This window comes from Psammomys obesus, unplaced genomic scaffold (assembly GCF_907164565.1).
Source record: "Psammomys obesus unplaced genomic scaffold, mPsaObe1.curated_primary_1811, whole genome shotgun sequence".
NCBI lineage: Eukaryota > Metazoa > Chordata > Mammalia > Rodentia > Muridae > Psammomys > Psammomys obesus.
This window is the reverse complement of record NW_026593286.1, coordinates 17,133,877-17,156,772: the sequence shown is the minus strand read 5'-3', so window position 1 is coordinate 17,156,772 and position 22,896 is coordinate 17,133,877. Positions and strand designations below refer to the sequence as shown.

Below are 22,896 nucleotides of genomic sequence, written 5' to 3'. Positions count from 1 at the left end.
GCTCTACATAAAGTTACGTTCAGTTATGTACTGAACAAAAGAATGAAAAGGAAAGCTCCTGTATTACTGCCATAATTATGAATAGATTTCTATATTTTAAATACCATATTAAAATATTATTAATACAAATAAAAATGAAAAGTAAAATTGATACACTATAGGTTGTACAATAAAGTTAAACCTGAAGAAGGAATACAGCTATAAGTAAATAAAAACCATTAGCATTGGGCAGTGGTGGCTCATGACTTTAATCCCAGAACTTGGGAGGCAGAGGCCGGTGAGTTCCAGGACAGCCAGGGCTACACAGAGAAACCCTGTCTGGAAAAAGCAATCCCCCCACCCTCCCAAAAGCCATTAGTAAGTTCATAATTTTTGATGAAGTAATTTCTTTTGGGAAGTTATCTTAAGTAGGAAATTTAGAATGTGGAGAATACTATAATCACACACAGTTGCTGAACACACTATTTATTATAACCAAAAACTGAAGTTGTATGGGGAAGCATGCCTATAACTCCAGAACTCAGGAGAAGGATCTGGATTCTAGGTTACCCTGGACTACAAAGCAAGACCCTGTCTCAAAAAATAAAATAGAGAAAATTGAAACTTAAATGTTCAGTGTTAGTTAAAAATTTCCTAAGTAGTATGTTCATTTGAAGTTAAAATAAAAACTCAGGCTGGAGACAAGGCTCAGTCAGTAGACTGTTGACCTGGCACACAAGAAGCCCAGGGTTCAGCACAGCACTGAGCACAGACAGAGGCATACACCTGGGATTTCAACACTCAGGAGGTAAAGGTGAGGGTCAAAAGGCCATCCTTGGTTATACAGCTGGCTGTCAGTCTAAGCTATAGGAGACTTCATTTAAAAAAGGAAAGAGGGAAGGAAGAAAGGAGGGATGGAGAGAGAGACAAACAAACACGGGGCTGGAGAGATGGCTCAGTGGTTAAGAGCACTGGCTGTTCTTCCAGAGGTCCTGAGTTCAATTTCCATAACCACCTATAATGGGATTTGATGCCCTTTGGACACAGGATATTACTCTGTGGCTCATATTAGCCTTCAACTCTTCTTAGCAGATCTTCTTGCCTCAGCCTCCCAAGTGCTGAGATTATAGGCACGAGCAAGTATGTCAAGCGAATAGTATTTAACAAGCAAAATAAAAATTTGCTTAGGTTATAATATCATAAAGCACATATAAAGGTGGGAATGACAAAAAACTATATTAATAGTTGCTAATAATAGTTGTGTGCTAGAAGAGTGGAATCCCATGTAATCAAAATTTTAAAAAGAAGAGAAGGATGTTGATATAGTAGCACCTATCTTTTTGTTTTGACAACCAGGTTTCTCTGTGTAGCCTTGGCTGTTCTCAACTTGCTTTGTAGACCAGGTTGGTCTTGAACTCACAGAGATACACCTGCCTCTGACTCTCTGATGGGATTACAGGTGTGTACCACAATGCCTGGATGGTAGTGTATTTCTTTGGTCAGCCCCATCTATAGAGTGAATTCCAGGACAGCCAGGGCTACAAAGAGAAGCCCTGCCTCAAAAACCAGACAAACGGGGCTGGAGTGATGGCTCACATGTTAAGAGCACTGACTGCTCTTTCAGAGGTCCTGAGTTCAACTCCCAGCAACCACACTGTGGCTCACAACCATCTATAATGAGGTCTGGTGCCCTCTTCTGGCCTATAGGCATACCTGCAAGCAGAACCCTGTATATATATAAAATTAAAAACAAAACAAACAAAAAACAAAAAATTGGAGCAGGGGAAGAGATACTAATATCTTTGAATAGTTTTCACTAAACATAAAGATATATTAGTACTTGATAGAACTAAAGGTAATGTAATATATTTATATCTTCACTTATATAGATATACATGTTCTTATCTAATAAGAACATAAGAATGTCAGGATGAATTTCTATTTTGTCTGAAAGAAACGAAGAGGAAGAGATAAGAGGAAATGAAGATGCTTTGACAGCAGTGAGGGGCAGAAGCTTGCTATACTAAGGAAGAATCTCTAAAGAGAAGGAGCAGAACGACATTGACAGTCTCACCAACCATACCTCAGCATTTCTTTTCAGCTCCTCGGCTTCAGCTTCTGTGTATTCCATATCAAAAACATCCTCATTTCCAGAGTCCTCATCTGAGCCCAGGGAATCCAGAAAAGAGTTGTTAAACTCTGAAGAACAGAAAGATGGGTCTTGTAAAAGTTCTTGGAATAAACATAGATGACTTGGGAAGATAAAACAACTCAATACAGGGCTAGACTTGAGGGCATCCACCTGTAACCCTAACACCAGGAAGGAAGATGGAAGTATGAAAATAGTGGGTTGAGGGCATTCTGGATTAGAACATGTCTCAAAACCAAAACAAAACAAAAACCCACCAGCTTGAGGTACTCATCTCATCATCCTAAGAAAACACAAAAAAGTTCTATTAACAGGGTTCCAATTCACTGCAGCAGCTATGAAAGAGGTGTTTTCTTTGCCTGCCTATGTTCAGGTGATTATGAATGTGTAGGTAGAGGTTCATCTCTAGGGCTGTTCCTTAAGAGCTTTCTACCTTTTTTAAAATTAATTTTTGTGTATGGGGTGTTTTATCTGTATGTATTATCTGTGCACCACATGCATGCCTGGTACCCTCAGAGGTGACAGATCTCCTGGAATTAGTTATACACAATTGTGAACTGCCATGTGGATGCTGGTAATTGAACCTAGGTCCTCTGGAAGAGCAGTCAGTATTCTTAACCATTAAGCCATCTCTCCAACCCCTCTACCTGGAATTTTTTGTTTGTTTGTTTGTTTGTTTCGAGACAGGGTTTCTCTGTGGCTTAGCCTTGGCTGCCCTTGCTACCTGGACTTTTAAGACAAGGTCTCTCTCACTAGAACCTGGACTCTGGGAGGTCTCCACCTCCCTGGCACTGTGATTACAAGTACAACAGTGGCACAAATGTTATGGTGGTATCCAAGCGCTTAAATGGATTTAAGGGCCTACTCCACAGGAGGAAACACACACCAGGCACTATAAATCTGACCAAAAAACAATGCCTGGGGAGCTTATAGACCAAAGGGGTAAACCTACTATTATTTTGCTAAATGGACATAGTATCAAAGTGCCCTCTAAATCTGTGAGCCCAGTGACTAGTGTGGCTATCAACCCTCGTCAGAGAAGTGTCTATGTGCAGTAGACACTGGTTAACACAGAAACTCAGAAACAGTCAAAGTGCAAAGAGTCTATGGAGTGCTCAGCCACAAATAGGACATCTAGACCACACTAGCTGCTCCTAAGGCTCAGGGACCACCACGGAAGAAAGAATGGCAAGACTAAGATCCAGAGGTTAGGAGAACTGGAGCAAAACCGTATCTTTGGATATGTCAGGCTGCTCTACTTATGAACCCACAACGTCTATGATTGATTGCCCAAGATCAAGCCAACCAACATTATAGCATGAAGTGGTGTGTTGGTTTGAAAATGGCAACCACAGGCTCATATGTTTAAATACTTGGTCCTTATTTAGTGGAACTACTAGTTGGGGAAGGATTAGGTGTGGCCTTGTTGGAGAAGGTGCATTTCTGGGGACAGGTTTGAGGTACCATTCCTAGTGTGTTGCTTGCTGTCTACCTCACGGTTGTAGATTAAGATGTGAGCTCTCAACTGTTCCTGCTGCCATGTTTTCGGTGCACCATCATGGATTTTAACACTCTGAAACCCTAAGCAAAATTAAAGGTTTTCTTTTACCTTGGTGATGTTATTTTTATCATAATCACAGAAAAGTAACTATGACAAGGGAAAGGGGCTCATGAGGCACTATCCTTAAGAGAGGATCTATGAATAGTTTATGGCATCTTGAGGGAGAGTCAGTTTTCTTTAAGAGTATGGCCTCTGGTATGCTTATCACATTCTAGCAAATGATCTCATACCCAGGAATATATGGGAGAAAAAACTGGAGTTGATTTCCTATACGGAAAACATGAAGTTGGTAAGGACTATAGGACATGGGGATAGATCTGGGAGGAATAAGGGGGAGGGTTGGGGCACATAATGACTGAAATACATTGTATGCATGTATGAAATTCTCAAAGGATTACCAAGAATATTATAGTAAACAAAACAAGTATACACCACAACACCTGGTTTTTTAGAAAGTGGATGCTGGGGGTCAAACCCAGGTCCTCATGATTGTATAGCAAGCAGGCCCTGCCTTTTCTTTGGAATACACTGACATGATAAAGGTAACTTAGGCTGCACTTGCAGAGGACCCAGTTTCAGTTCCTAGCACACACATGGCAGCTCACATTAGTCAGTAACTCCAGTTCTTTTCACCTCCATAGGCACACACACAGTTACATACATATATGCAGGCAAAACATTCATACACACTTAAAAAAAAGTAGCAGGGGTGGTGGTCTAACCATATCAAATTAATAAACTGAAAAAGAATACATAATTATATAGATCATCAAAGTTCACTTCCTGCAGCCCCCCCCCCCCCAAAAAAAGAGGTCAAACCAGGCAGGCCTCTAACCCTAGACTCAGAGGAGGCAGAGGCAGTGACAAAGGCAGAGAACTCTCTAAGTTCAAGGCCAGTCAGGGCTATATAATGAGACCCTATCTCAAAAACAAAACAACAAAAAGAGGCCACAGAAAAACTAAAAAACTAATAACTTTTTTTAAAAAAAAATATGAAGTTCTTAAAATATAATATAAAGATGGAAGTTCAACTTTAGCTCTTATAAATTTCACCCCAAACAGACAAATTCAGTATACAAGTCATCTTCATTAATGATTGTACATAAAGAATTTGTAAACAGTTCTTAGCTTATATCAAACTAAAAAACAAAACAAAACAAAAAACAAAAAAAGACACCAGAGGGACATTTAAAAGACATGAACCAAGAATGGAAAAAACTGGAGAAGAAAACACAGCACTTTCCCTAACTATACAGTACTAAAAGCAGCAGAAGTCTAGACCTCTTTGAAGAGGTTGGACAGTCTCTGGTGTAAGCAGTGCAGTGCAGATGAAGTCAGGATGGACGCTGGTCTGCACACTGACGAAAGTGACTCACACCTCCAGCTGTTATTGTGCTTGGCTCTTAGAACACCTTAGAACAAAGGTAAAAGATTAGCAAATTCCTCAGTAACTTGAAAAGTCAAAGGAACTCAAAGATGCAGGAATAGTGGCTCACACCTTGTAATTCTAACACTTGGGATGCTGATGCAATTTCACTGCTGTGAGCTCAAGGTCAGCTTAGGTTAGAGCAATATTCAGAGTTGGTTTAAATGTTACATTTATCACTTTAGCTCCTTAATCTTGATAATGAACTAACAGAAAGGCTGAGTGGACACATGAAACAAGCTTTTAACAAGGACTATGGAGACCAAACATATCAGACAGAGCAAGCTAAAAGAAACAATCTACTCAGGGAAGAGAAAACATCAAGCCAAATCACTGTATTTATGTCCTTGTTGTTCAGATACTACTCCAATGAAACAAATAAGGCATAAAAGAAGTCATAGCCAGATGTGGCGACGCACCCCTGTAATCCCAGCATTTGGGAAGGCAGAGGCAGGTGGTATTATGTTGTGTTATGCTGTGCAGGCAATTCAAGTGGCCTGCCCTTAGGGGCCTTAAGGGCCCTGACAACATCCTATGTCACTACCTGCGCCCTATGACATCACCTGGGCCAGGTGTTTCAGATATAACCAATCTGCCACTCCCACCTGCTCTCTCTGCTCTCTGCCTTGGTTTCTCCTCTCCTAGGTGACCTCTCCCCATCTCTCTCTCTTCTCTTGCACTCTCTCTACCTCGGTTTCTCTCCCTGGTTTCCCACTGTGTCTATCTGTCTCTCCATATCCATCCAATAATAATCTCTTTACATCAGATCTGTAGTATGTGGCATTTTTAAATATGTCCAAACACTGGTTCATTGCATGGAAAGGGCTCTCTTGGTAATATCTGGTCACAAAGGACACCTTATACCACAAGTTTGGGACGTGCACTTTCAACCTACAGCCACTATAATCTGCTCTGGCCTTTCATAATTGCTCGCTTTGCACCAGACTTCACTGTTAGGGAAGCCACCTGGCCTTGGGGCTGACGCATACATGGGGGATGGTTTAAGCTATGGGCAGATGGCAAAGAAAGAGAACTCTCCTTCTCAGTGGACTAGGGGAAGGGGAGAGGAGAAGCTGGAGGGAGGGAGGGAAGGAGAGAGGGGACCTCAATTGGGATATATAATGAATAAATTGTAAAAAAAAAAATTAAAATAAAAAAAAATTACCCTCCACCATAGCCTCAGGCAGCTTTAAATTACAACGCCTCAGGCCCTCAGGTGGTTTTAAATTTCCTGCCACAAGTGTGCTCATGAGCTTGAGGAGGAGGGTTTTTAAGTTGTACAGATGTCTGCTCAGCTGTGCCAGAATGGACAGTTTGGAACTGCTGCTGGGCAGGAACCACCATGCCACCAGCAAGCGTGCCCCTGGTCCCACCATGCCTTAGTGGTTGTGCATAACTCATGGCTAGCCACCATGTTGATTTTGGGATAAAGAGGGTGGAGCTATGGCTTCACTGCCATCTTCACTAAGGGCAAGCATATGATTCCGCCAACATCTTTTTTTTTTTTTTTTAAGACTTATTTATTATGTATACAATGTTCTGCCTTGCATGTACATGCATACCAGCAGAGGCACCAGATCTCATTATAGATGGTTGTGAGCCACCATGTGGTTGCTGGGAATTGAACTCAGGACCTCTGGAAGAGTAGCCAGTGCTCCTAACCTCTGAGTCATCTCTCCAGCCCCTCCACTGCCATCTTAACTAAGAACAATCAAGGGCAGTCACATGATTGGCAGCCATCTTGGTTATTAAAAAGCAATTTTCCCTGCTGCCAGCTCTTTTTACTACCTTGGTTCTGTCCCACTGTTTTCAGAGCAAAACTGTAGTCTCTTGAAGGCCCTGAAAGGTCAGTGAGCCCCCTCCTATCTCCACTCTAAAAAGCCGCCTATCTGCGCTATCCTTTCTAATGGATCAGATTCCCTCTGCAAGAATTCGGCCTTCCTGCTGCTAAAGCCCTGGTACTAGGCACCAAGTTTCTTAGGCTTAGCTGGGCTAAGATCCTGACCTACTACTATGGTAATTGGTTGATGAACCACTAGCCACACGGTCCATTCCATTTTCCCTTTCTCCAGCCTAAGTCAATTCTGCCAGGGACCTGTTTCAGATGCAGCCAGGAAGGACACTGATCCCCAGCTGCCTCAACAAGCCATGCCCTGCCTGCCAGCAGACTGGCTTCTGGAAGTCAAAATGCTCTCACGCAGTCTTGTCCTCTGTGCCCAGCCATGGAGGCTCAACCAGCACAAATGCCACAGACCCTTCCAGCCTTTGAACTCCTTGGCCTGGCGAAGGGCAGATGGCTCCTAGATTTAGCGATCTCCCACCACCCTCATTGAGCCCAGGGTAATGCTGCAGGTCTGTTTTAACCTCATACTCAGGGTCTCATGGTCATATTGCTAACCCCAGTCATGAGAGGCTTCAGATACCTTCTCAAGTCCTCTTTATATTCAGGAGACCAGGCCTTAAGCCTTAGTCCTAGAGGTTACTGTCAGGTCTAGACACAGTCTACTTTGTTACCAGACTCAAAAACAGGTCTCAGATGTAACCTTTTACCATTCCTTTAGCTTAAGGACAATGAATGTTCACAGCAGTATCACCTATGTCTCATGATAAATAATTGGATACAAGCCTAAGGATAAGTTTAAGTTATGAGGTTCTAAGAAAATGCTTAAGGGTCTAAGAAGGTGTTTTAAGGTTGATAAATGCAAATTATGAATGTTTGAGGGTCTAAGAAAATGTTTTAAAATTGGTAAATGCAAGTTATATGAAGAAAAACTTCTAAGAAAATGTTTGAGAGTCTAAAAGAATGTTTTAAGGTTGAAAGATGCAAGTTATAAAGGTTGGAAGGTCTAAGGTGATTTATGGTATCCTAAATAGAGAAAAATGCTTCATATTTCTTTCTCTTGCTATGCTACTGTTGTATTAACTTCCCAGAGCTCTGACATTTATCATTAGAGCTCTGATTTATTAATCTAACTCTGATCTACTATCATGGTTCCAAGTTCAAGATTTTAAATTTCCTTTGGTATATCTTTTAAAAGTTATTTCTATTAAAAAGTTATATCTAATAAAAGTTATTTTTCCTTGTGCTAGATTAGTATACATCCAATCTCCTGTATAAAGAGAAGAAGCCTCTCTACCATGATGTGTAAGCATACTAAAAATCAAGATCAAATGACCTTTTGCCCCATCTACTGCATGGAAGGCTTCTGCCTTTCCAAAGCTCACCTTAAATAGTATTTATGCTATTAACACAAAGTTGTATGTTTACTGCCTTTTTCTACAATGTATATTTCACTGTAGATTACTATGGTGATGCTAACATGTCTAAAGCTTATCTTCTCTGTAAACTTAAAAACAGATTCTTGTAAGCTACCGGAAATCCACCAGAATCTACCCCTTAGGTCAAATGGAATCCAGATAAGTACTGTCAATCAACAGACTAAGTTTCTCACCTACTGCCTATCTCAGAGGATGGATTCCTTACCCCTTTCCATGGTTTTGGTACTCCTCTTTTCCGGTTACCTGATTGGTACATTCCTGTACCCAACACCTGCTAACTGGTGAGTCTTCTCTTCTGGTTGACATAAATGCTTCCTACCATTCTCACAAACCTACATCCAAAACCCTTCATCTAGGACCTTTTCTGTTTGGGTGAGATTTTCCCTCTACTAGCATGGTTTTAACTCCTCCTCTCATTTGTCTACCAAATCCTAGTGCTAAGTAACCATGTCTGATTTGGGAAACTGTGTCCTTGGTCTCTGACCAGCACTGACAAGCTGTTGGAACAGATTGTACTGATCTACTGAGTCAAACCTTGCTCTTGGGACACCTTGACAGGTCACTGACTCCTACCTGCTCAATGGGAATAGTTCATTTGCCCGTCCCTCCAGATTTTCCTCTGGGATGCCTTCTGGAAAATTTCAGACTTCTACACCTAGTGCACACTTTAAGGGCTTCTAAGTTTACATGCCTCTGCAACCAAAGTTGGCCTCATTATCCCCTAGATGACAGATCCAAAGCAAAACCTTTTTAATTACTACCAGTGATCAAGTAAATAGAGTTTCCCTGTGTTTAAGCTTCTCTTCTTCACTCCAAACCCTTCTTTCTCTGCTCCATTTATTATCAACAAAAGGCTAGAATGGTGTTCAGACCTGAGAAAAACAGCTCCAAGTTCTCCCAGCATTCCTCAGTCCCTATGTGTTGCTGGGCATGGCTGGCAAACCTTACCCTCTACTCTGAATTTTGAAGGGCAGGAGCTTCCCCATCCTCACCAAGTAATCTGGACATTTTGGTGCTCTTACTTTGTTTTTTCTCTTCTTCTCCCCCCACCCCTCGGCATGGTGACCAAAAGCTGCTTCCAATGAATCTACATTTATATAAATTTAAATTTCCTTTAACTTGCCTTGCATGAGAAACAGTCCAACGTCTTCATTCCCACTTTGCCACCCCTCCTAGATTATTTTTCTAATTACGCACACACACAAAAAAGAGGAATGATATGTTGTGCAGGCAATTCAACTGGCCTGCCCTTAGGGGCCTTAATGGTCCCAACAACATCCTATATCACTACCTGCGTCCTATGACATCACCTGGACCAGGTGCTTCAGAAATAACCAGTCTGCTACTCCCATCCAGTCTCTCTTTGCTCTCTCTGCCTTGGTTTCTCCTCTTTCCCGAGTACCCTCCCCCCATCTCTCTCTCTCTCCTCTCTCTTCTCTTGCACACTCTCTGCCTCGGTTTCTCTCTTGGGGGACCCCAACCATGCCTCTCTTTGCCCCTTCATTCAATAAATCTCTTTTATATTAGATCTGCTGTGTGTGACATTTAAAAATATATCCTAACAGGTGGATCTCTGTGACCAGGCCAAAGCAAGGCTACACTGAGAAAGCCCGTCTCTAAAAACAAACAAACAAACAAACAAACAAACAAACAAACAACCCAAAACAGTCATAAAACAAAACATCTCTTATCAATTAAACAGAGATGACAGAAACAGAAACTGAAAAAGTAGTTTGGAGTTAGATGAAGCTGGAAAAACTTTCCAGACAACATACCAAAATGACAAAAACACCCAGGCTTAGAAGATGTGAGGAAATCACAAAGGCTAGGCCAACTACTGTATAACAGAAGTTTCAAAGAGAGAAAAAGGGCAAGGCATGGTACTATATGCATGGAGTTCCAGCATTTGGGATGAGGAGGCAGGAGCATTTATCTCAAAAAACAAATTTCTAAGAATTAAAAGACACAAATTTCTAGCTTAAGATTAAGCATATAAAATCTATAGGTGAAGCAAACATGTAAGCATGACAGAAACGAGTGGAACTACACACTTCAAGGACAAATAAGGATACAGGCAGCCTTTACACTTTTGAGAGAGCAACCCTGAAAAGGATACATCTGTCACTACCCAGTGGCATGAAGCTAGGGTGAGAAATAATTTTATATCTGCAAATTAGGAATCCTATATTCAGTCAAAACATCAAGTAAAGAATTAATGAAACAACAAGGACTCCAAAATATTTACATCATAACTCTTAAGAAAATAAGTCAGGGGGAGGAATATTCTCCAACAACACACAACTGAAACCAGGAATGGTGGTGTATCCCTTTAACACTACATTCAGGAGGCAGAGGCAAAGGACAATATAGTCTATATAGTGAGTTGTATGCTAGTCACAGCTTTATAGTGAGACTCTGTCTTAAAAACAAAACAAAATGTACAAAAGTGAAACGAGGTGTTGTAGCACAGGATCCTGTTCCTAGCACTGTGGAAGTAAATGTAGAGGACCAGTTCAAGATCATCCTTGCCTAGCAAGTACAAGCCTACAGAAGATCTTGTCCAAAACAACACAAACCAAAAACCAAAAATCAAACCAATAACAGTAAACCCCCCTCCCAAAGGAGGATCTGTGAGATGGCTCAGTGGATAAAAGTACTTGTTGCTAAGCTCAACAGCATGAGTTCAGTTCCCAGAACTGACATGGTGGAAGGAAAGAACTAGCTCCCATTCAATAAGTTGTCTTCTCCTCTCCATTATGTGACCATGGTACATGGTCCCTTCACTCTGCCTCTTCTACACACACACACACACACACACACACAAAAAAAAAAAAAGCCTATGGTGGTGTAAGCCTTTAATCCCAACCTGGAGATAGTGGCAGCAGATCTCTATGAGTTTGAGATCAGTCTGTCTTCACAGTGAGTTCAAAGCATCTAGGGCTTACATACAGTGAGACTTCTGGGAGGAAGATGGGGAAGAAATAGAGAAAATGGTGGTTGGGGAGATCTCAAACATCTGTGTATGAACAGAGGGGCAGGCAGTCCAGACTGTGGTAATGTAACTTGGGAGGGATATCACTGCCACCAATGTATGATTTTTAATTCTGTTGAGATAGGTCTCATGTAGGCCAGACTAGTCTCATTATCTGTGAAATTGATGACTGACAATTAACCCTCATTTTTGGATCCTCCTTGCTCCATCTCCCAAGGGCTGGGATTATAGGTGTGGATACCATACCCAGCATGTCCTGAAGGTAGACTGCCTGAGAAGACTAGTTTGTTGTTGTTGTTTTTTTTTTTTTTTTGTCTGTGCCTTTGTCCTAACTACAGTGCTAGCAAATTTTGCTCTCTCCTCTATATTCTGCTTTTCAGATGAGCCAGAAACACTCATTTCATACTACCTGAGTGTTCTATAGCCATCTGTATCTGAGAACTAAAGAAAAACTAGAGGCAGCTTTGAAACAGAAGTGAAGAGCTGGACATGACTCTGTGACTAACAAGCTCTGTATATGTCCAGTACCTGGTCTAAATATTAAATCTGCCAAATAACATGACCATGTGTGAATTTCTAAAAATTTATATGTATTTTCAGTGTGTGTATGTTTCCTACTCTCATTCTCGGCTTTACTCCTGTGAGGTAGGGCCTCTCTCACTGAACCTAGAGGAAGGCTAGCAGCAGGCTCCAACCACCCTCCCATTTTCATCTCCCCTCCCCACCACATGATACTAAGATTATAAACACAATTGTGAGCAGGCCTGGCTTTAAAACAACAACAACATGCACAACAAAAACCAAAAAACCATGGTACAGGGATACAAACTCAAGTTGTCTTATAAATTGGTTATCTCTCCAACCCCGTGTGTGAATCTTATGCAAATGAGTCCTTACTCTTAGCTCTATCAACTGACTTCCTGAGAGTGAGCTGTTAGAAAAAAACCAAAAAACAATTTGATTGAGGCCATATATTCTTCTAGAAATCTTAGAAACAGCACTATAAGTCTTCTATTAAATAAATATTTTTATCTTGCTATTCTGTTTTATAAAATTAAAAAACATTATTTATTGGTCTTTTGCCTGCATGTATATATGTATTACTTGCATGTCTGGTACCCATGGAGGTCAGAAGGAGGCACTGTTTTCTGTGGAACTGGAGTTACAAATGGTTATAAGACATTATGGGTACTGGAAATCAAACCTAGAACCTCTGGAAGAGCAACCAGTTCTCTTAAAATTAGTGAACTATTTCTCCAGTCACAATTTAAACAAACATAACAAAAATACTATAACAGTGATTTTCTCTGAGAAAAACAGACATACACAAGTAACTTCTTACATTCTTCGTCTGTAATTAGGAGGTGTTCAAATTTGTTACTACATAAAACAAAACAAAACAAAACAAAACAAAACAAACCACTTTAGGGCTGGGAATTTAGCTCAGTTGGCAGAGTGTTTGCTTATACACACATATAAGGCCCTGCATGTGATCCTCACTACTGCATAAACCAATTACAGCATCATATAGTTGTAATCTCAGCACTCAGGAGGATCAGGAGTTCAAGGCCATCCTTGGCTACAGAGCATTCTAAAGATAGCTTAGGCTAACTAAGACTTTTTCTAAAAATAAACAAATAAATAAGTAAATAAATAAATAAATAAACTAAATACACGCTTAAAATGTTCTTCTATGTACTAATATACTTTTCAATTAAAAATATAATTAAAATACTCTCCATACCTTGAAGACTTAACTCTGTAGCCCTTTTGATGTCATCATCTTCTTTTTGTTCCCAAGCCTCCTAAAGAGATAAGAACAAGAACTAAGGTGTGTAAGGAGGCTCTGAGACAGCGGGCACAGGGAGAACAACCTGCTTTGGGAGCATGTGCTTGCCCCGCCTTCTCGACCTTTACAGACACTCGGACTATGACCTATTAGGAAGGAGGAACAGAAGCTTGCTTCTTTTTCAGCACAGTCCTCTTAAAACATGGCACTGGGGTTAACACATTTTATTTCCTCATTAATAACATTAGGCTTGCTAACCCAGTCATCCAGCATGACTGTATGATGTGATTTCTTTTTATGTATAAAATGCCTAGCACATAATCCACACCTAGCAAGCTACTTACTCTCTTTTACCTGGACTTAGCATTTACCATTTTCTACAATGCACGTGTAAACATCCAACACCACTAATTTCAAGAAACCTACAGACAATGAATGCAATTTTCTTTTTTCAATAACTATCTATACGTAGAGCAGTACATAACTGGCTCTCCTGAGTGGATGATGAACCGCCTCTATCTAGAAGATAATCACACTCTGTATGTGACAGCAGAATGAACAATATTTCCTTAAGTTATTGAATCATCTATTTCTACTTTATTCTAACTTAGGAAACCAGATTCACAAAGGATGCTTCATAGCAATACTAAATGAAGGCCCTGGACTGTCATTCTTCTGAAATATCAAAGGTATTCTTAGAAAACAACGTAAATAGGTTGGCCAGTGGTGGCAAATGCCTTTAATCCCAGCACTTGGGAGGCTGAGGTAGGTGAATCTCTGGGTTTCGCCTGGTCTACAGAGAGAGTTCCAGGACACCCAGGGCTACACAGAGAAACCTTGCCTCAAACAAAATGAAACAAACAAACAAACAAACAAACAAGAAAAAAGGAAAGGAAAGGAAAGGAAAACGTCAATAAAAATGTTTAAGTGCCTTTACTGCGTTGGGATGAGGTTTAGTAGTAACACATTCTCTAGCAGGGTCAGGACCTGGGTCCCTCACTAGCAGCATATACACTCACTTTATTACACTGTCAGCATAGTAGGACTGTTTATAAAGAGCTGACAGTTCACTTTAGTTTAATTTTATGTACATTGCTGTGAGGGTGTCAGAGCCTTTGGAACTAGAGTTACAGACAGTTATGAGCTACCATGTGGGTGCTAGGAATTGAACCCGGGTCCTTTGGAAGGACAGCCAGTGTTCTTAACTGCTGAGTCATCTCTTTAGCTTCTGATGATGAGATTTTAAAGCAACATTTCTCAATCTTAGCTATTCATTAGAATCACCAGGGAAGCTTTTAAAAATCTGAATTAAAAGAGAGAAAAATCCAGATGCCCAGTACAAATCCAAGGCCCATCCTTTCAAATTTGTCAGCAGTAGAACAATTCAGGCATCAGTATTTTTTTGGAGCAACTCAGGTAACTTTAAAATACAATCAAGATTGAAAACCACTGGTCTGCCTGGCAATGAAGGCTCACACCTTTAACTTCAGAGGAAGAAACTAGTGGATCTCTCTGAGTTTGAAGGCAGCTTGGTCTTCAGTGCTTGTTCCAGGATAGCCAGGGCTATAGAAAGAAACTTTTAAAACAAAGCAAAACAACCAGACAAAAGACCAATTTTCTGCAAGGATTTGTTCATACTAACTTTTGTTTGTTTTTCAAAGCTAGGGATTAAACCCAGCACCACACAAAACAACAGGCAAGTGTTCTACTGGTAATCTACTGGCAATCCAGTCCGATGAAATTTTCACCAGCATGATTTGGATTATTTTAGATGAGACAACCATGAAAAATAGCACCTATAATAATAAGTTAAGTATGTAAGATGCAACAGATCAAATCAACTAGCATAAAAAAGAAAAACTGGGGGTTCAGAGAGATGGCTCAGTGGTCAAGAGCACTTTCTGCTGTCGCAAACACACAGCTTCAATTCCCAGAACCCACGCTGGGACAAAACTACCTGTAATTCCAGTTCCAGAGCACCTGATACTTTCTGGTCTCTGGGCCCAGTCAGTCACATGGTCCACATATATACATGCAGACAAAGCATGCACACACATAAAATAATCTTTAAAAATTGGGACCTGGGGCTACAGCCTAAAGCAGGCAGTTGAAATACCGGGGTTTGACACTACCACTATACCAAATACTTGTATACAGACTTGTTATATAAAATATTAATAATTGTTCTATTAACAAAATTTTAAAATAGATTTTAGATATTTTGGTCATATAACTTATAGTAAAAGACATATTATAAGGAAATAGCCAGGGCTGAGAGATGGCTCAGCTGTTAAATATAAGGCTCACAACCAGAAAATAACCAAACAATAATCTATCACTCATAAAATCACAGTGAGGGATTTGCTGACAGCTTGCAGAATAAAGCTAACCGGGAACAATTTTTAACATCCCTACAGCATATAACATGACAAACAATATTTTATTCTATTTTAATAATAAAAAGGTGTACTAATTTTAATTGTTTAAATCCAGAGCAAGCACAATTTTTTTTTTTTTTTCAATAACTCTACCTAGACAGCTAGGAGCAATGCTGACATAGTAAATGCTTAACACATTCATAGTTACTGTAATTCAATTTCTAGGAAGCATGGAGGAAGCAGCAACAGAAAGTCTTACTTGTTCTTGAAGGCTCTGAGCCAGTGCTTGCTGAAGCTCCTGCTCTTCTCTTTCACGTTCCATGTCATACTGCTGGAGCCAATCAACCTCTCCCTGAGAGCCTTCTGGAGTTTTGTTTTCTTTATTCTCATCACAGTCTTTTGTCATCTCAGTAAAACCAGCAGGATCTGAAGAAGCAGAGCATTACTTTGGAAAAAGCCTGAAATTCGTAGACTCTAGTGACACCTACTGTTGAGAGAGTAATTTACCCTACCCTTATAATACTAGGTTTAGGGTCTAATGAGTTCAGATAGGCCTAGGACCAGCTGTTGCTGAGGATGACCTTGACTTTGACTTCCCACCTCCACGTTCTTGGTGGGATTACTGGTATGCACCATCATGCTTCATTTTATGGGATGCTGGGTTTCATGCATGGTAGGTATGCCTGCTACTAACGAAGCTACACTCCCAGACCATAGAACTTTTTGGGACCAACAATTTCATCTTACCACATCTATGTCAGGGTTTCTCAGCCTGAGCACCATTAATAATTTGAATGGGGTAGACTCTCTTTTGGGGAGTGGGAAATGGAGAGGTGTGTAGGCTGTAAATTTTAGCAGGATCCCCAGACTCTCCAAGGGATGGGAGAGCTTTAACTGAGCCACCTGACAGGAATGAAAGATCCCTCTCATCTATAGAAATGGAAGGGCTCAAGTCAGAAATAGTCCACTTTTCTCTATTTGTGACAACGGAAAATGAAAGACACTCAAATATTCCAGGGTAGGGGAAAATTCCCTTGATTTAGAAGCACTGACCCACAGCAATGGTTTAATATGACAAAGGATTAATATGAACAAGTGATACTTATTAAATAGTGACTAATAAGAACAAGGGAATACATAAGGGATATTTGCATTAAGAGGAAATAAATACCTCATAAGAACCCCACTAGCTTTTTCCTTCTTGTTAAACTAAGGATACACTAATTATTGTTTTACTTGCATATAAAATAACTCAAAATTGAAGAGTTTCTGATCCCACACATCTGAAAATAACTGTGTGATATCCCACTATGACTTCCATTTCCAAATGCGAGGGCTTGCATTATTTAGAAGCCACATGTCAGTAAAGGTTTTAGAAGAACACGTTAAATGTAATAAATGCTTATCTTGATAAACTCTACCTGTGAGTGTTTTGAGTTTCTCTATCTCCATAGCATCTGGATTTTCAGGCATTTCTTGAATATCATCTTCTGCAAATCCAGTGTCTGGGCTGCTGGTTGGCTTATCGTCATCTTCATGACAGAGCACCGGCGAAGATTCTCTCCTACTTATCTCTAACACAGCTGCCAGCACCTCTTCCTCACTCATTCTGTCAAATCCTGAGTTCTCCAATTCAGACTTCCCAGGTTCTATTCTGCTCAATTTCAAATCCTAAAGAAGAGAATTACTTTTACAAGAAGCCAAAGTTTTTAGCAATATAGCTAATGTCTACCAATATGAGTCAATCTTAGTTAATGTTGAACACTGTATCTAATATACCCTAGAATTTAAAGTGGCAATTTGGAAAGACGACTCAGTAGTTAGGCGCTAATATTCTTTTTGCAGAGGATCAAGTTCAGTTCTCAGTTCCCAAGTCTGACCCTTTTCTGGCTTTTGAGAGCAACCCCACCCCCATGCACATAATTAAAAAAAAACGAGTGTGGAACTGAATTTGTGTGCCACCATGTCTGGCTTATGCGACTTTTTTTTTTTTTTTTTTATAAATAATTACTTGCCTGCTTGATTGTTCATTTGTTCACTGCATTATGTGATTCTTGGGCTCATACCCATAGCTTTACGTATGCTAGGAAAGCACTTTACCAACTGAGCTACAACTCCAAACCCAATAGTTTTTCTTGATTAAGACATGTGCAAGTATACCCTTTATAGAAAATTGAAAGATAAACACTGCTAAAATAAAGGTACTCAAAACAGTAAGTCAACCGAATATGGCGGTGCACATCTGTAATCCTAGCACTTGGGAGGCAGAGGCAAGAAAACTGTTTAAGTTCTAAGCCAGCCTAGACCATAACATGAGATCCTGTCTCAAAAAAAGTCAGAGATAATAAGTATTAAGTATTTTGGTCCAGATATACATTGAGGATTACACTGTAAATATTCTGTTCATTACATTGATTATTTAATTTTAAATGCTGGCTGCTGGTTTTTGTATTTTTTTTTTTTTTTTCAGTTGAGGCAGAGTCTAACTGGCCTAGAACTTATTCTATGAGTTCAGGGACTAAAGAATCTATCACCTAGCAATATTGTCAAGTCTTAAAAGAGAAAATAAAAGCCACACAAGTTATGTAAATAACATATTTTTCTGAGTAATTTTTATTCTAGAATTCCTGACTTTTTGTATTCAACAGAAACAACCACACACTTCCTTCAGCGTTACTGTAAGATGGGACAACTCAGAACACAAGTAACTACTACAGTTGTCTGGAATGAGGTAAACACCTGGAAAAGCTCACTTTTTTGAAGTTTTAATTATGAAGAACTATAATAGATGATGTAGCTGTGTCTTCATGACTGTGATTTAACAAATTAGATTACCTAGTGGCTTTGTCAATAAAAATACTACGATTTTCTCCTAGAAACAAGAGCAATTAAAATAAGCAAAGAGATGAAACTTAGAATGTGGAAGTAGTTCTGAGGAAGTGAGGCTTGACCCAGAACTTCATACATGCTAGTCAAGTACTAGGCCACTTTATCACTAGCCAAATCCCCAGTGGCATTAATTTCTTTAAACTGGACTTCTATTTTTGGAGACAGTGTCTTGCTATGTAGATCAGGCAGGCCTTGAACCTGAAATTCTGCCTCAGCCTCCTCTAACTGGGATAAGCATGGATCATTATTCTCAGACAAGACTTCTGTTTGTTTTTTGTAGCTAGAAAAAGCACTCTTTAAAGCTAGTGTCTGAAACAGAAGCATTATGTTTGAGATCTACCTTGTGAATTTCTTAAATTTGCTGAGGCTTCTGTTTGGATAGCTAAACTAAACAGAATGCTGTCAGATGTGCTGATAAACCAGTACTTACTTTTTCCACATCTTCCTGCTGCTGTTCATTGCCTGACATATCACAGAGTCTCTGGCTGAGGGTCACAGACCGTTTAATTTCATCCTCACTGTCAGAATCAAGGCATGATGTCAAGGAGCTCTTGGTTTTGAAGGTAAATTTCCTGGAAGTATATTAAAAAAGGTTTAATAAATACTTATCTTTTTTTGTTTGCTTGCTTGTTTTTGATGTATAAACACCAAAACAAAAGCTTTTCCATTATAAAAATTAACAAAGAAAAAAGACAAATCAAAAGTATACTTAAGCATTACTTTTGACACTCTCCTAAGAAGCCATAGTTTGCAAACGCTTCTGCTATTGTGCATTACCAGTAAACTTTGTGCCTTTTTCTTTTAATGACCAATTCCAAATGTAGTTTGTTACTGTTTTGATAAAGTAAGTATCCCATCGGGTCCATTAAGGTATAGCAACTAATCACTTTTTTTTTCTTTTTTTTTTTTTTTTAATTAAAGACAGAGCCCTGGCTACATCATTATGTATGTAGACCAGGTTGGCCCTGAGCTTAGAGATCTGCCTGTGCCTCCCAAGTGCTGGGATTAAATGCATGCACCACCACACCTGGCTATAAATCAGTATTTTTGATAAAAGTACAGAAGGGTTAATTTTAGATCTTTTAAATTATAACCTATATTTTACTATTTTTAGGTCAGACTTCTGGCAACCTCTCTACCTTCCAGAATACATATTCAAAAAGCTTCTGATGTAGGCAGTTCTAAATCCCACATAATAACAGAACATGATATAACAGGACATGATGTATTTCCTTTCTCTTTCTTTCTTTCTTTTTAGACATAGGGTTTTTGTGTAGCCCTGGCCATCATGAAACTTACTCTGTAGACCAGGGTGGCCTACAACTCACAGAGATCCTCCTGCCTCTGCCTCTCAAGTACTAGAATTAATGGTTTTGCCACCAACCATACCCCGACATGATGTATTTCAATACTGTAGCAGTTTCCTAAGAAATAACAGCTACAAAATGAAGGAGAATAATTACAAAAAAAGGGGAAAAAGAATTAAAAGCTAATTAATGTAAAGGCAAATAAATAGTACCATCTTAAAAAACAGTGACAAATGGGCACTATAGTGAGTATTTTTGTTGGTGGCATAAGGGAGGCTGAGGCAATAAAACTTCAGATTTGACACCAGTCAGTCTGGGTTATATAGCAAGAGTTTGTCTGAAAAAAAAAAAGCAAAACTACAAATAAACAAAATCCAGTGCAGTATAGATACTTAGAACATGGATTCACTTTTCCTTTGAAAAGATTTTGTAAACATATGCATGTGTGCACATGTGTCAGTATGCCACAAGTCTGGGTATACTACACGTGTGGAAGTGCCCAAGACCTGCTTTAATTAGCTTTCTTAATTTTTTATTTTTTTATTTCATGTTCATCAAGCAAACCTCAACATATTTTTTTTATTAGGTAAATACTTTATATATGCCTGATACCTAGCTAGGTTTCTACCATGGTCAAATGTGACAAAGAATATTACAGAAGAACCAATGTACTCAGTTCAGAACTCAGCCTCTTTAAAATCTGATGTGCGTGTGGGTCTTATAGACCCTAAATCCTTTTATTAACCAACTTAGAAATTCTCATCCCAGTATACTCTGGAGAACAGATAGCCATGCCAAGGTACAATGATGTCCAATGAAACTATCTGTTTCTTGCAACCAATGTGATTTGGTCCTTAAGATGGAAGCCATTACTGACGACAAGGTTTACAGAAGGCAGCTTGGCTGTAGCAGTAAAAAATGTTAGTCCTGTAAAGGCATCACTTGCTCACTTTCTAAAGCCGCCAAGTGGTTTTGCTCATTTTTATCTGGAGAACAAGCAAGAGTATTCACATTGGTACCATTTTAGATTTCAGGTCATGTTAATCATCTGGTTCTATTTCACTGAAAAATAATTACAGGAGAAAAAGAAAACAGCAGTTCCTAAGTGTCATTTTATGGTTACACAAGCCCCAAACAAGCATTTAAAGGACAAAACAGTTTTTCCTAAAATTACTTAGGGATAAAAATTTTAGGGGAAAAAAAGGTCTCATCTGGAATTTCCAGGAAACTCTTAAGGAAGTACAATTTGGTCTTTAAAAAATATAGAGCACCTGCAGAATAGCTGCATTTTAGTGCCCGTTTCCTGTTTCCTTTCAGAATTCTTCCTGTCAATGTCAAGCTAGCAATAGGTGGGGTCCAATGTCTATCTGTGAGGAAGGGTGTTTAGACACAAGTTATTTTATCCTTTTAAACCTTAGAGTCAGTTCTTAAAAGTTTTAAAATGAAAATATCACTTTTTGACAAAGATCTTTAAGGAAATTGAAAACCAAAATCCTGGAACCTTTTTTGATTGCTAAAACTTGCTATACCCTAGGTCATATCTAAGCCAGACTCAAGGCTTAGTATGAGTAATACTGAGCAACTGGCATGCAAAAAGAAATGAAGAGGCGGGAATCTGCAAACTTGGAGATTAGGGTGAGCCAAACCCTTAGAAAGACAAAATTTGGGTATACAAGAAAGAGAACTCACTTTGAAGGTGTAGAAGGGCTGGTGATGCAGGAATTCACCATTTGAGAGGCTTTCAATGGTCTAGAGCTATCAGAAAATTGGAGAATATGTAATATATACAATTGCATCATGAAAGATAGATATGTAACTGGCAAAGTTAATTATTCTACACTACAAATCTCTTCTTATTCTCTCCTGAAAAGCAAACAATACTTTAAAATAACTAACCATAAAAGCCCGGAGGGAGAATGGATTACTATCTCTGGCTCTCCTTGATCTAATAACTGAAATAAACAGTTTTACAAGTGAAGAAGTTGTGTAACACATACGAGAAGAACAACTTGGGGGAAACATCTCATCTTATTTCTTTACTGTGGACTAACAAAATAATAATAGCTCTCAATTTATTGAGATTTCCTAGATGGCAAATTCTATATGTGCTACTGCACTTAATGATCACAGCAATCTTATTTTCCTACAGATAAGCCAAACTTTTCAAAATCTTAAAGCCACTAAAAATGTATTAAATGTAGTCAGCTTCATTTAAGATCAGTGATCACCAAGATATCTACTACAGAGGGACAAAAAGCTCTACCAGCAGAGGGCACTTTGTACCAAGTAAAAACATTTGTCTTCAAATAAAAGCAGAAAGACAAACAATTACAAAAAAACTCTCTGGGCACATGCTTCGCTAGTAGACCCTGGAGGACTTTAGTGTAAATTTAAATGATGTAATTTATAAATCCAAGAAAAATATATCTTATAAAATTGAATCAATTAATTTTGGGACTTGTTCATTTATTTTCTGTAATGTCTAACTGTAGGCAAGAAACTGTCCTTCCTCGTTCTCTTTACAAACAGTGTCATCATTATAGAGCTAAGGATGACCTCAAACTTTCTACATAGCCTAAGCTGGTCTTGAAGCATCCTTCGTGTTAGCCTGAGTTATAGGCATGTGCTACACAGCAAGGCTTGGCCTTTTTAGTTTCTAACAGGAAAATCAGTCTCCTTGGTCCTCAGTGAAATTAAGGATCTGGACACAATTCTCAAAAATTCTTTTCAGTCCTATAGCTCTGTAGGACTTTATGATTGGACCAAAGAACTGCAGCATAAGGTTCTAAGTAGAGCAAGCATGCAGGACAGAACCACACTCAGAAGCCTTAAGGGCCCAGCATGATGACAAAAATCATCTACAGCAAAGGGGATCTTTCTTTCTCAAACAGTTCTAGGAGTCTCAAAAGTTATTCACAGTGGGCATAATATACACCTATAGAACAATCAATCTATTTGGGCAGGTGGAGCTCTAGCATAACAGTTGATTTTTCAAAATTTGCATGTTCAAAAGAGCTGAGACATTTTCAAGAACACTGATTCCCAAGCTATATTCCCAAGTATACCAAATGGTCTCCCCCAACCCCAGTGTAATATGGTACTTTTTTCTGAGGCAGTGTTGATACTCTGTTAGAATACCTTTTGGGT

At 39.3% G+C, this 22,896-nt stretch overlaps 1 protein-coding gene across 3 annotated transcripts in view; it reads right to left on the bottom strand.

Moving 5' to 3' along the window:
- The window catches only part of Usp37 (ubiquitin specific peptidase 37), a 68,110-nt gene that overhangs the window by 6,470 nt on the left and 38,744 nt on the right, over window positions 1-22,896 (bottom strand). For all 3 annotated transcript variants that reach the window (XM_055616300.1, XM_055616302.1, XM_055616301.1), the window contains exons 18-23: window positions 21,439-21,504; window positions 18,873-19,014; window positions 16,975-17,224; window positions 15,813-15,979; window positions 13,131-13,191; window positions 2,063-2,178 (exon numbers count right to left, since the gene is read on the bottom strand). In XM_055616300.1, the coding sequence (XP_055472275.1) occupies window positions 2,063-2,178; window positions 13,131-13,191; window positions 15,813-15,979; window positions 16,975-17,224; window positions 18,873-19,014; window positions 21,439-21,504 (802 nt within the window). The remainder of the gene's footprint in view (window positions 1-2,062; window positions 2,179-13,130; window positions 13,192-15,812; window positions 15,980-16,974; window positions 17,225-18,872; window positions 19,015-21,438; window positions 21,505-22,896) is intronic.